The sequence below is a fragment of the Theropithecus gelada genome, chromosome 15 (genome assembly GCF_003255815.1).
Source record: "Theropithecus gelada isolate Dixy chromosome 15, Tgel_1.0, whole genome shotgun sequence".
Classification (NCBI taxonomy): domain Eukaryota; kingdom Metazoa; phylum Chordata; class Mammalia; order Primates; family Cercopithecidae; genus Theropithecus; species Theropithecus gelada.
In genome coordinates, this window is record NC_037683.1 from 15,559,220 (window position 1) to 15,573,383 (window position 14,164).

At 45.5% G+C, this 14,164-nt stretch overlaps 1 protein-coding gene across 6 annotated transcripts in view; it reads left to right on the forward strand.

The window, feature by feature from the left end:
• DENND1A (DENN domain containing 1A) overlaps positions 1-14,164 on the forward strand; it is a 544,396-nt gene that overhangs the window by 360,201 nt on the left and 170,031 nt on the right. For all 6 annotated transcript variants that reach the window (XM_025359631.1, XM_025359633.1, XM_025359632.1 and 3 more), the window contains one exon: positions 8,675-8,800. In XM_025359631.1, coding sequence (XP_025215416.1) covers positions 8,675-8,800 — 126 coding nt within the window. The remainder of the gene's footprint in view (positions 1-8,674; positions 8,801-14,164) is intronic.

The window sequence follows — 14,164 nt, forward strand, 5'->3', positions numbered from 1 at the left end:
CACTGCCCCGTGGAGAACCAGGATCTTTGAGGGGAAAATGGGATGCAGAAGAAGTAATTAAAGCCAACTGAGGTCAAGGTACAACCATGTTCTCAAGAAACAGAAAAGCAAGGAATGAGAGGAAACAATAATGGAGATATAATAAATCAGGGAAAAAATAAACCAGTATCATAGACATATCTAATTTGGTGGTCTAAGAAACCTTGGCAGCAGTGAGAATCAATGGACTGGCACAGACTCTGGAGGAAGATAGACTTGGACTTGACTTTGGCTTCTGCCCTTGCCTTACTGTCAGTGTGATGTGGAGCTGGGTCTCACTTTCCTCATCTGTGTACTGGGGATAGCTGTGCCTTCCTAGGCCATTTGTTCTGAAATTTTAATACAGTACTGGATATGAAAATACTTGTCATGTCATTTGTGAACTAGTAGGGTACTTGATAAATACTAGTTTCTGTTCCTTTCTCCTGATAAATGTCTTGTTCTTACAGAAACTATTCCTGGGAAAGAGACTGGGGTGTTATTGCCTTTGCATATGAAGACTTTTTGTTTTGAATTTGAGGCAAGAACTGAGGAAGGCATAGGTAGATACACTTATGTAATGGAAATGACAGTTTGCCATTTCTCATTGCCAATGTGAAAGTGGCAGAGGGAGCCAATGTTTATGTGCCCCTGAGGATGGGAAAACAAGTCACTAACCCCTTCTCCCCTCTCCAGACGCACACATTCCCTGTGGGATTTTAGAATAAAGCCTTGATGCCTACTTTATGCAGGTAAAGAAGAATTAATCAACTTGCCTTAGTCCTTAAAGGAGGGAGGAAGATGTGACTCGATTGCCCCTCCACACCTGCTGCTGTGTGTCTAATTTGTAATAATAATAATAATAATAAAATCTTTCAACTCCAACTGTGACACCCAGCAGTTAATGCAGCTCCCAGGAAAGAGAAGCAGTACCTGCACAGACTAACTTGAGCCAGACTTTTAGAACGGTGCCTCTCATTGAGGTGCGCCAGCACTGAGCATGGACATGGTTCCTGCCTTCCTAGACTGGTCAGTCTAATAGAAGAGAAACACATTAGACCGGGTGCGGTGGCTCACACGTGTAATCCCAGCACTTCGGGAGGCCGATGGGGGTGGATCACTTGAGGTCAGGAGTTTGAGACCAGTCTGGCCAACATGATGAAATCCCACCTCTACTAAAATTAAATACAAAAATTAGCTGGGTGTGGTGGCACATGCCTATAATCCCAGCTACTCAGGAGGCTGAGGCAGGGGAATTGCTTGAGCCCAGGAAGCAGAGGTTACAGTGAGCCAAGATGGTGCCACTGCACTCCAGCCTGGGCAACAGAGTGAGTGAGACTCCATCTGAAAAAAAAAAGAGAGACAGACGCTAATTGGATTCTTGCGGAATGCATCATTATACATTGTTGTGTGTCCCTAAACGAAAGACAGAGTGAGGGCGTATAATAGGGGAACCTTAGTCTAGCCTCAGCAGTTCGACTGAGGAAGTGATATTTGAACTGAGACCTGAAGGATGAGTAGTAGTCAACTTAGGGCCCTGTGTTGTCCAATATGGTAGCCACTGTTCACACATGGCTATTTAAATTTAAATGGATCGAAATGAAATGGAATAAAAGTTTCAGCTTCTCAGTCACGCCAGCCACATTTCAAGTGCTCAGTAGTAGCTAGCATATTGGATGTCGTTGGACAGAAGATAGATTATTTCCATCATTGCAGAAAGTTATGTTGGACAAGGCAGAATTCTAGGCAAGGGGGCAATGGTGGGTGAGAGCACTCCACACCAGAAGTAACCTATGCAAAGGTCTTGGGGTAAGGGGGAGGCCAGTGGGACTGGAGTCCGATGCGGGTGGCTGAAGCCACAAAGGAGGATGCAAGAGCCTCTCATCTGAAAGACTCTGTGGCCAAATCAAACAGGGCCTTGCAGGCCAGGCTAGGGCTTTAGTCTTTTTCTCCAGAGCAGTGGAGAAGAGCTGAGAAATCTTAAGGTGCCAGGATTGATGGAAAGAGATAGATAGCATTGTCTTAGAGGTGAACACTCAATAGTCTGCCATCCACTCCCAGGCCCCAGAAGTTGCAACCAAATGATAAAGGAAAAACACGCTACTTCTTGAGCACTAATGTGTACTAACAGGGTGTTTTCATTCTCCTGGGGAGAAAGACATGTAAACTGCTGGTATATAAAGGCCTAAAGAAGAGAATGATGGTTTATGCAACACGAGAACCCCTTCTGAAGTAGTAGTAAGCTAACTCGTATCCGATTTGTAGGGGCTAAACTGGTAGTCCTTAGGAGCCAGGCCCTCCCTCCTCTGCAGTTCCGTTTCCAGCACATCTCCAGCATGGGACCTGCAAAGATTAGGAATCAACAAAGGAATAGGCCATCGTGCCCTGAGAAAGAGCTGTTTGTTCTGACAGAAAGTTGGGGGCTTGTATTTTTTAATAAAAAGAGTTTGTTAGAAAATACGATAAAGAATATCCCAGATTTAGGAATGGGTTTTGAGGCCTTTGAAATCAAGTGGAAGACAAAGGTGCAAATGGAGCTCGAGCCAAGCCCCTAACAGGCCTTAAATATTATGCTAAGGAATTGAGACTTTATTATATTCACAGTAGGGAGCCACTAAAAATTTTAGAGGGAATGACATGATATAACCTCTTGTTTTAGGAAGGTAATTCAATGCAAAGGATGGATTAGACTAGGAAGAGAACAGAGGAAGAGACACCAGCTCAAAGACTGTTGCAATAGTACTGGTAAAAGATGAATCTAAACTAAAAAAAAAAAAAAAAAGCTAGGCACTCTGCTACATCCATTCTTCATTTTATATCCATTATATTTTACTCCTCACAATGTATACATGTTGTACATACTTCATTTTACAGCCAAAGAACTAAAGCTCAGAAAGGTTAAAGTAGGGAAGCCAGGTTTTCAATCTTAAACCTAGGCTTCTGTGATTCAAACTCTATGCTTTACTGCCTGAGGGGTGCAGTGGGGACAGAGGAGTAGATGAAGCCCAGGGACCTAAGAGGTTAAGAACAGTGACCAGTGAAAGGAGGACCAGGGGACAGGGTTGGGTTAAGGGGGGGCAGGGGCAATACTGTGTGTGTTACGGGATATGATAAGTTTGTGGTTGTATAAGACTGGTCTCCTTGTTCCCTCTGACTCATTCCGCATGCAGATGTTCATTTCTCCTGCCATTGTGGTTGTGTCTTAGCAATGGCATTCTACAGAGGGGGAATGAATATCACTTTCTCTTCCCATCCTTTCCAACAGAGACCAGTTTCTATTAATGATCCATCACTAAAGAATGTGATCCTAGACTTTTCCTCCAAGCAGAGAGGCTCAGCCACTGAAAATGCCTTTCACAATGTCAAACACTTGTTCGTTCGTTCGTTCTTTCATTCAGCAGAAAGTGCTGCATGAGTACACTGAGCCAAGAACTGTGCTGGCTGCTGGCCCTGCGGGGAACTCGGTCCATCAGGAAAGGAGGTAGAAAGTACAGTTCGCCATGGAACCACCTGCTCAGTCCAAGGAGGCTGAGACTTAGTGGTCAGGGCAGGCTTCACAGATGGGGGGACATCTGGATTCCCTCTTTCCCTTAACCCAAGGCAATGGGTAATTTGACTATTAAAGAAAAATACCTCATTTTAATTCTTTATTGTAAAAGTAACATATGCTTTTTCTTAAAGGATAATCAAAACAATCAAGTGTGTAAAATAGAAAGTGAAAGCATCCTTGCATGGTTAAAGTTTGATAATGTAGCATTTTAGATTTTTACTGCATATATATTTATATATAATTTTAAAATGATTCATGCTGTACATGTTACTCTGCAACCTGCATGTTTTTTCCCCACTCGACAGTATTTCACGGACATCTTTTTGTGTCAGTTCGTAGAGTACTGCCATGTCCTTTTTAGCAGCTATGTGGTATTTCCTGGTGAGGATGTGGGATAATGTATTTCAGAGGCCCCAATTGATGGATATTTGGATGGTCTTTCAGAAGTTGAATAGATGTTCACAAGCAGGACAGGAAGGGACAAGAGACAACCAGGACTGAGCTACTGAGATGGAAATGGGCTGGAAAGTAGCCTGTGCTTCTGGATATCCAAGTTTAACATTAAGTAGGGCAGGTGGAAGTGAGGCTGATTGACGACAGACTGCTCGTGGAAGTTTGGATGTTTTTCTGAAGGTGATGACAGTGAAGGGCGGGGACACTGAAGGGTTTTGATGGAGAATCAAAGTGATTGGATTTGGATTTTTCCAAGATTACTAGGACAGATATGGGTGGATGGCATTGAGAAACTGAAGGCAAAGAAAGGCCCACCGAGGAAACTGTTCCACTAGTCTGGGCCAGAGAGGGTGATGGAGCTGAATTTACAGGGCAGTGTCATGGGCACTGAGAGGAGAGAGTGGATTCAGGGCATATCTGGGTTGGTGTTGATGACATGTGGAGAATGTTTGTGGGAAGGAGGGAGAAGTAGGGAATCTTGACATCTGACACCTGGCCCAGGAGACTGGCCGAATGATGCTGTGGTAACCAAGATGGCACACAGAGAGGAAAGGGCACTTTAGACAGAAGCTGGTGAGTTCAGTTTTGTCCCCCCTTTCCTTTGCTTTGTCTTCCTCCTATAACACCTGATTAAAGGAGGAAGCCATCCTCACCGGCACTTACAACACACCCAAATTACCCCAGATGAATCCCAATGTTAATGATTTGACCAGCACCCCTAGGGGTACTGAGGGCAAATTCAGCTTTAGATATATGACTCTGTGTTATTTAAACCTTAAATTTTCTTCCCTCACTTGTATTTAAAGGACAAATGCTACTCCCCAGCGATCAGATGCACAGATACTTGCAGTTTCAAAGTTTAAGGTGCTGGCAGATCAAGACAAAAGCTTCTCCATGTTGCAGGGTGAGAGGAGGTCTTCAGAATTCTTGGCCTAAGTGGTCACAGGGGCACCAGGAGCCCAGGACCACTTGGCTAGTTTCAGACCAGCTGGGGCAGGCAGGAAGGAACACGCTAGTATTTGCTCAGTTACAATCAACGACTCCTTCTTTGTGTAAAATGGTAATAAGGCCATTAGGAGAGGCTCACCTGAAGTGCAGCGTTGTGAATCCAAGGTAATTAAACACCTCCCGAATGAAAGAGAAAGGCCAGGGAAGGTTAAGTGAGGAATAATCTGCGGCACAGGTGGCCCAAGGCCTTTGAGGAGCCAGAAGGAGAGCGACAGCGGCTTGTACCATTTCAAAGGATGGAAATGTCACTGTAGTCCCTGGGAGGGGCAGGATTTTTATTTTTATTTTGGGGGCAGGGGCAGGGAGTGGGTAGTATTTTTAGCATGTTAATAGAGCATGCTTCTTTTTTGTACTTCTCTTTGGAGGCGGAAGTCCACGGCAGAGTCAGCCTAGGTGCTGAATGGCCTGCATTGCTCCTCAGGGGCTCTCACCACTGTGGGGCTGGCGCTCATGTGTCCCTGATAAGGGAAGGTCATAATAAACCAGTTGTAGATAACCGGATGTTGAGATAGACTTCAAACTGCTTCCAAATGAAGATTGTTTTCCATGGTCCCCTCTTGGAGTGGAGGTGGGCTAACTACCCCCTCAGTGTATGTTCCCAAGGCTTTTTACTTCTTTTTTTTTTTTTTTTTTTTTTGAGACAGGGTCTTGCTCTGTCACCCAGGCTGGAGTGCTACGGTGCAGTCATAGCTCATTGCAACCTTGAACTCCTGGGCTCAAGCAGTCCTCCCACCTCAGCCTTCTAAGTAGCTGAGACTACAGGCATGTGCCACCATGGCTGGCTAAAATCTTTTTATTTTTTTTTTTATAGAGATGGGATCTCACTGTGTTGCCCAAGCTGGTTTTGAACTCCTGGCTTCAAGCGATCCTCCTGCCTCAGCTTCCCAAAGTGCTGGGCACGTCCCCTTGGCTTCTAACTTATCAGAGGAGGGTATCAGTCCCATCTTCACTCAGTTTAGCATCCAAACGTGAGGCATGCCCTTTATCAATAGCAAAGGATTTTTTTCCTATAAACAGTTCACATTTATGAATGGCTTCCTATACACTGAGCACTGCTTGGTGACTTTGTGTATCCTTCCAGCTTGTCTTCATTGCATAAGGTCTGGTGGAGGATTTTTGCTTTTCAGATTGTTACCTCGAAATTTCTGTTGTCTCCACAAAAAAACTTGTACGTGAATCTTCATAGCAGCATTATTCGTAGCAGCCAAGAAGTAGAAACAGCCCAAATGTCCATCTGCTGATGAACAGATTGATAAAATGTGGTCTCTCCATACAGTGGAATATTATTTAGCCATAAAAAGTATGAAGTCTTGACACATGCTACAACATGGACGATCCTTGTTCATAAAGCAGTGTGCTAAGGGAAATAATCTGATGGCAAAATACTACCTATTGTTAATTCTATTTATATGAAATGTCCAGAGTAGGCAAACCTGTAGAGACAGAAGGAAGGTAAGTGATTGCTTGGGTCTGGTGTAGGGTTGAAATTGGTAGGGAATGGGGAGTGACAGCTAATGAGTATGAAGTTTCTTTCGGGGATGATAAAAAATGTTCTGGAGTTAGTAGTGATGGTTGTACAATCTTGTGACTATACTAAAAACCACCAAAGTGTGTACTTTAAATGAATGAGTTTTATATGTGAACTATGTCTCAATAAGCTATTAAAAATTTTTCCTCTTAGAAGCTTGGGAACAAGACATAATGTGCATGGATCATTTCTAAAGTCTATCTAGTCCTTCCCGGATCAGATTTTTTTTCCCCAGACTTCTCAGCAAGTGATTCTTAATATTTCTAGGGTCACAGGCACCTTTAAGATTCTGGGGAAAGCTATGGATCCTCTACCCAGAAAAATAATCTTGACTCATTCATATTAGAAATCTGTAAAAGATTCATGGATCACCTAAATCTAATTTTCTATTGTATCCTAAGTTTTTTATTTAAATAATGTCCTACCAGTAGCTGGTCTCTTACAGAATTAGTTTCCATGAAACGTGCTCTCGATATGTTACCTGAATGCTTAAAACCAATCATTAGTTTTCTGTTTCTCTCTCAAGACGAAGGAAAAAAATCCCTTCAGACCCCTGCCTTTCTCTCCAGCCTCATTTCAAGCCATATTCCCCTCATTTTCTCCACTGAAGCCAGGGTTCTTTCTGTTCCCTGAACTCTTCTGCACTGCAGGGCCTTTGCATGCCACTCCCCATACTTAGCATGTGGTGCTCTCCCCTCTTTGCTGAGTTAACCACCCTCACCCATCCTTCAGATCTTAGTGCAAGCCTGTTGCCCTCCAGGAAGCCTTCCTTGACCCCCTAGACAAGCTCTATTACAGGCTTGTCACAGTAGCAATGCCACGTGCCTTCCTGTTTTTCTCACTAGAATGTCAGCTGAATGAGGGCAAGACCCCTGGGTAGTTTCATTGTATCCCTTGTATTCCCAACGCCCAACATAGTCCTAGGTACATAGGAAATAATAAATACTTGTTGAGTGAATGAATAACTCGAGGTCACCACGTTGCACAGTTCCAGGGGCTCCTCTTATGTGGAACGCAGTATGAAAGGTGTGCTGTGAAGCGTGGCACCTTGAGATGAATGAAATGCGTGTTAGAAATAGTCCAGGAAGCTTGATGTTGAGGGCAGCAGCCACCATGTCACACAGTCTTTCCTACATTGTTTTTTATGTCTCACTTTCAGGAGAATCTTTATTCATTTGACCAACGGGTTTGTTTGTAGTACATGGACCTGTGAAATCTCACAGCCTTCATATTTCCCTCTTTGCTTTGGCTACTGGGAGACTTTTAAGTCAAATTCAAGCCCATTTCTACCCACCATATAAGACCCGATGGCTTACATTTATATAGCAAATCTATTACCTGCTTCTTTGTCCATTATCATCATTTCCAAATATTTTGTTTTAACGTCTTGAGTATGTGTCTGTTAGTATAAGCTGTCACACTTCCTTTAGAGTATTATGTGTGAGAAATATAAATAAGCCTTTATTCTAACATTTGTAAGTAGCTTTAAGAGGGTATAGAATAGGAACTGAAAGTCTGAGTTTGGGCTCAGACTACAAGACTTTGATTGGAATGTGGCCATGTCTTGAGTTTGTTCCTAGGTATGTAGCCTAGCCTCCCTGAGGCTGTTTTACCCTTGTAAGATGGGAACATTAATCCCTTCCTCACCGGATTGTTAAATTAACTAGATTGTAAAATGTATGCAAAAGTGCTTACCTGGCATGGAGTAAGTCATTAAAAATGGTTTTTGTTTTTATTAGACATGTTCTAATAGGAACAACATTCATTTAAATTTCAAAAAGATGCCCTAATTCTGAACACTTTTTTTTTTTTTTTTTTTTTTTTTTTTGGCTGAGTCTCACTCTGTTGCCCCAGGCTGGAGTGCAATGGCGTGATCTTGGCTCACTGCAGCCTCCGCCTCCTGGATTCAAGTGATTCTCCTGCCTCAGCATCCCAAGTAGCTGGGATTACAGGCGTGTGCCACCGCACCCGACCTGAACACATTTTTGTTCTTCCAGTAACTGGAATCAAACGGATCCTGCCATCCGTAGGATCTTCCAGAGCTCCATATATAGTGAACTTAGCCACCCCACTTTGACCCTGTCCTCAACCTGTGTTTTCTTTCTCTCCATCACCAGATCTCTTCCCTGAAGAACAGGCTGAAAAAGGTCTCCACAACCACTGGGGATGGTGTGGCCAGAGCGTTCCTTAAGGCCCAGGCCGCTTTCTTCGGTAGCTACCGAAACGCTCTGAAAATCGAGCCGGTGAGTAGCCGTGGCATGTCCCAGAGCCTGTGTTTGGTCAGGGCTGAGAAGCATACCTCAGGGGCCACAAGAAATGCCATGATCCTTCTGGTTTTCGGATTCATCTAGAAGAGCGTGTGTGTGTTTGTGGTGGGGGACAGTGTACTCCCCTTGCCATACCTCTCAGCACAAGGAGGCTGTGCTATCATATGTGAGACCCTGGCTGCTCCAGGGGCTGTTACGCCCTGTGCACCACCCTAGACGGTAAGCCCCGGCCGTGTGTCAGATCCAGCGCCAGGCCCCTCACACTCACCTGCTTTCCCTGGGGCTTCACAGTGCACCTGTGCAGCAGAGACGATCAGCTCCACTTTACAAATGAGGGAGCCAAAACTCAGGGAAGAGAAACAACTTAGCCCGGAAAAGCCAGATGGCCCCAGAGCCCCTGCTTTCCCACTGGGCCTCTCCACCCTTGTTCTTTCGAGGGACCGCCCCTCCATGCTTGAGAAAGCAGAGCCTCCTGGGTCTCATGCCTCATGGCTCCTGCGAGGGGTCTTGGTGTAAGTGGTCACAGTGAGGACCGGGAAGTGACCCTGCCCACCTCTGGCCCTTCTCCCTTTCTGGGCCTCGTCGACTCATCCATGTCCCCTGCCTGCCTCATGAGGTGACTCGTGATTGCAAGGATGTGAAGACACCAGGTCTTCTCTGAAACCAAGGACAGTAACAGTCCTCTTAGCTTCGGAGAGAAACTCTTCCTTGCTGTTTCTCTCCTCGGCCTACTCTTGGCCTTCTGGCTGAGGAGAATGCAGGAATTGGCCTAGGGACCTGGGTCACCCTGTAGAGGGGAGAATGTTGGAGGGAAACCCTGCTGACAGGTCTGTTCTCCCAGGAGCACAGGGCTGCCTTCGTCTCGAGCGGGTGAGTGACACTGTCACACCCAGCCTCGTCGGAGTCGGAATTGGAGTCGGAATTGGAGTCGGATGTGAGGGACACTGGCTGCACTGCCCATAGGCCAGGGCTGTTTGTTTCTATTTTTACTTTAACCTGTAGCATTTAATTAGATCAAATGACAAAAGTTCAGGGGATCTGAGGCAATGTATTCTCTGTAGAAATTCTGAGCATGAGCAGGGATCACACTTCCTCATAAGCCGCAATTACACATTGGTAAGTGTCTTTACTGCTCTGACTCTGTCATGTATTCAAGTAAAACACAAAGAATAACAGCAAACACCTTGTTTCCCCGTCATCCAGGACCTGCTGTCTGTGAAGTGGGCAGGGCAGTGGGTGCTCAGGAAGTAGCGTCCTAACCCCACCCTCCTGCTCCTTTTTATCCGTCTGGCACTCAGGCCTTACTCTCTAGGCTGCCTGAGCTTTGGACAGTATCATCGTCACTGTGTGCTCACATAGCAGAAGGGGTGCACTCTCTTTGCTTCCTGAGATGTATTTCCCGTAGATTTTTCAAAAGCCCTTCAGCTTAAAGCCAGTTCTTGATAGTGTCCTGCTAGTGTCAGAGTGACGTGGCTCTGATTACTTGTCACGATCTTGGTCCAGCCAAACCAATCAGGGTCAAAGCAGTGACAGCTGGCACAATTCAAGGACAATACTGTTGTCTTCCCCCGTTTAAAATGGGAATGAATAGGACAACTGGCCCAATCCTTTGCTTGGGTTGCTGGGAACAGACAGACTTGAAGTATTTTCACTCTTGCAATGATCTCATTGTTGGCATGTGTGCATCTGGAATCCAAAGGCAGCTGAAGCTCGGGGCATATTGCTGCTGCAGGATCTGGGCACAGGCTGCTCCACGGGAGGAGTTTATCGTCGTACTTGCACATGGCGCTGGAAGGCACTGGATTTAAGGACAGAAGCCCTGGAGTTTCAAGCCTGGCTCTGCACTTCTTAGCTGTCTAAAAGTTGAGCAAGCCACTTAATCCATTTAAACTTCAGTTTCTTCACCTGTGAAATGAGGCTAAGCCTCTGCCTATCCTTCCTGAGGATCCACTGAGCCATACATAACACATTTCATCAGGAAGGTGAAACTTGAACTGGGTCTGATGAGTAAGGTTTGGAAAAAGAGAAAGGAGCGTCCCTTCCTAGAGTGGGGGGTGGAGGTAACTGAGGAAGCAAAGGCTTGGAGGTAGGTTCCCTCATAGCCAGTGAGTGGACCATTTTGTTTGGAGCGAATGGGTGGGGAGATGGGGCTGCAGGAGAGGATAGAGCCAAATTTGGCAGAGCCTTGGATGCTACGCTAAGAGAGTGAACTTGACCCTGTGAGGAGTGTAAGTTTCTGAGCAGAAAGGTGACATGACTGAAGTTACCTTTGAGCAGTAGTATAGTGATGGGCTGAAAGGAGAGCTGGAGGCAGAGAAACCAGTTAGAGGAGTGTTACGGGAACTCAGAATAGAGCCCTGGGTAGCTCAACCAGAAACAGAGACCATGAAAGAAGAAGTAGCAAGATTCAGCAATAGATCAAATATGGGAGATGAACAGCAAGAAGTGTCAAAATGTCTCCCAAGATTTGGAGGCTAGGAGAGGATGAAGACACCCCTTGAAGACAAAGGGAATGCTTAATACCAGGGTGTTCACAGTAGCAGCATTCCCAATGGTGAAACACTGGAGTATACTGAGTATCCATATTAGGTAACTGGTGAAATAAATTAAAGTCCATCTTATGATAGAATATTATGTAGCCATTAAAACTGTCACCTTAGAGATAACATGATGGGTTTAGATGGAGACATGGCACTTGTCCTTGAATGTAAGCTGCTATTCAGTCATAAGATGTATTATTAGTTTATGTACCATTAAGAAAGGGAAAAGAGTGGTGCCAATTATAACTGAAGGATGCCACCGATTATAAGACACATCCAGATTTCAGAAATGTTACAATGGGAAGTAATTTTCATCTTAGAATCAATGAAATATGGCAGACCTGTCAGCCTTTCAGTCCCATTCATCTGTCCTACAATGGCTTTCTTCCATAAGGTGGAGAAGGAAACCAGAAGACCTGGAATTTTCCAAACAAGCTTCAAGCCAAGGTCATCACCAAGTCACCTAGATGGTTTTTAAACTATAGATTTAATTTTGGCAAATTCTCCCCTTCTAAAATATGAGGTGACAACATTCCCCACGTAAGATTGCTTGGGGCAGCCAGGCATGGTGGCACGTTCAAGACCAGCCTGGGCAATATACAGAGACCCCATCTCCACAAAAAATAAATTAGCTGGATGTGGTATCACGTGCCTGTGGTCACAGCTACTTGGGAGGCTGAAACAGGAGGATTGCTTCAGCCCAGGAGTTCAAGGCTGCAGTGAGCCAAGATGGTGTCACTGCATTCCAGCCTGGGCAACAGAGTGAGAACCTGTCTCTTAAAAATGTTTAGGGGATTAGTTTAAAATAATGACTGCAAAGTACATGTGAGCCCGAGAAATAGGGAGGAGGCATTGGCTGCATCAGTGGGGAGGATGGTGCCTTGAGTGAGCCTGCCAGGGTGCATGCAACACAGTGCTGACTCCCTCCCCACGGCCGCTTGTCTTTCAGTTGTTTCTCTGGTTATAAAAATAGGACCTGCTCTTTGTAGGCTGGACGCGGTGGCTCACACCTGTAATCCCAACACTTTGGGAGGCCGAGGCAGGTGGATCACAAGGTCAAGAGATCGAGAACATCCTGGCCAACATGATGAAATGCCATCTCTATTAAAAATACAAAAATTAGTTGGGCATGGTGGCGCATGCCTGTAGTCCCAGCTACTCAGTAGGCTGAGGCAGGAGAATCACTTGAGCCCGGGAGGCAGAGGTTGCAGTGAGCCAAGATTGTGCCACTTTATTCCAGCCTGGTGACAGAGCAAGACTCGGTCTCAAAAAAAAAAAAAAAAAAAAAGAACACTTGTTCTTTGTAAAAAAATGTTCGAAGTAACAGGACTAGAAATGAGAAAGCACCACCCACAATCCTATCGTCACGAGGTAGGTGAGATACAGCTGTGGCAGGTTCCCATCTAGGTTCTAGGATTTTTCGTTTCTTTTGTTTTTCCATTTTGGGGTTTTGGTTTTTTAACTTTCTTGTAGGCAGATGAGATATGCCTGAGAAAGCAATCCAGTATCCTAGTTATTAATAATTTTTTTTGCCTTTTAGTTTGTGTAAGCATTTTTCATACCACATAGAATCTCTTCTTAGACATCATTGACAGTGGCTGAGCAGAGCCTATCAGGTGACCCTTGTGGTTACCAACCCTGGCCATGGATTAGAAGCACAGGGGAACGAGGGGTGGGGGGGGATGCTTTTAAAAAGGCAAATGTCCAGGCCCTCCTCAGAGATTTCTGTCGAGTTCCTGTGATCTGAAATCAGAACCAAGGCCCACCATGTTTTCCTAGTGCTAGTCTTGTAAAAAAGAAATTATTTTACTATTTTTTTATTATTATTATTTTGAGACAGGGTCTCACTCTGTTGCCTAGGCTAGAGTGGCATGATCATGGCTCATGGCAGCCTCAACCTCCTGCGCTGAAGTGATCCTCCCACATCAGCCTCCCATCTAGCTGGGACTACAGGTGCATGCCACTGAACTCAGCTAATTTATTGTTCATTTTTGTAGAGACAAGGTCTTGCTATGTTGCCCAGCTGGTCTCCAACTCCTGGGCTTGAGTGATCCTCAGCCTCAGACTCCCAGACTGTTGAGATTACAGGCATGAGCCACCATGCCCGGCATGCTGGTTTTTTTGATTGTCAGTAATGTTTCATGATTTTAAACCACACTGTGCTAAACATCTTATATATATATCTTCATACATGGTTTGAATTATTTTCTTAGGCAGATTCCTTGACATGAATTTACTGGGTCAACAGATGTGAGTCCATTTAAAGCCTTTGGCACATAAGGTGAGGGAGAAAGCTGGTGAGCAGACACAGGGGAATGTCTGCAGGGAATGGCCCCTGAGGTGGGTGCCAGGGCAGGGCCTGAGAACAGTAGGTCCCTGAGGGCAGAGGGAGCCTGCAGCGTAGAAGGCCAGGTATGTGGGGGCCACGCAGGGCAGCCCAGCTGCAGCGCTACCAGCCCCTCTGGCTCGCCTGTGCTCACTGCTTCGTAATGCTTCCACAGCAGCAGTCACCATGCAGGGTCCTGGGGTACTGCCCATACAGGTGGGGGAGGTGGAGGTGGGATCATGGTTGTCAGGTTACTGCAGAGTCACAGTGTTGTGTTTTGTTGGAAACAGGAAACATGAGGGACCTAAGCGGGCTCCTCTCTGCTCTGCTTCTGCCTCCCAGGACCCTGAGCAGTTATTCACCTCTCCAATCCTCAGTTCCCCTTCCATAAAGTGGATGTATAATTGCCTCCTTGCAGGAGTGTAGTGAGGCTTAAATAAGCCCAGTACAGTGCCTGTCCTGATGGCCCTGGGA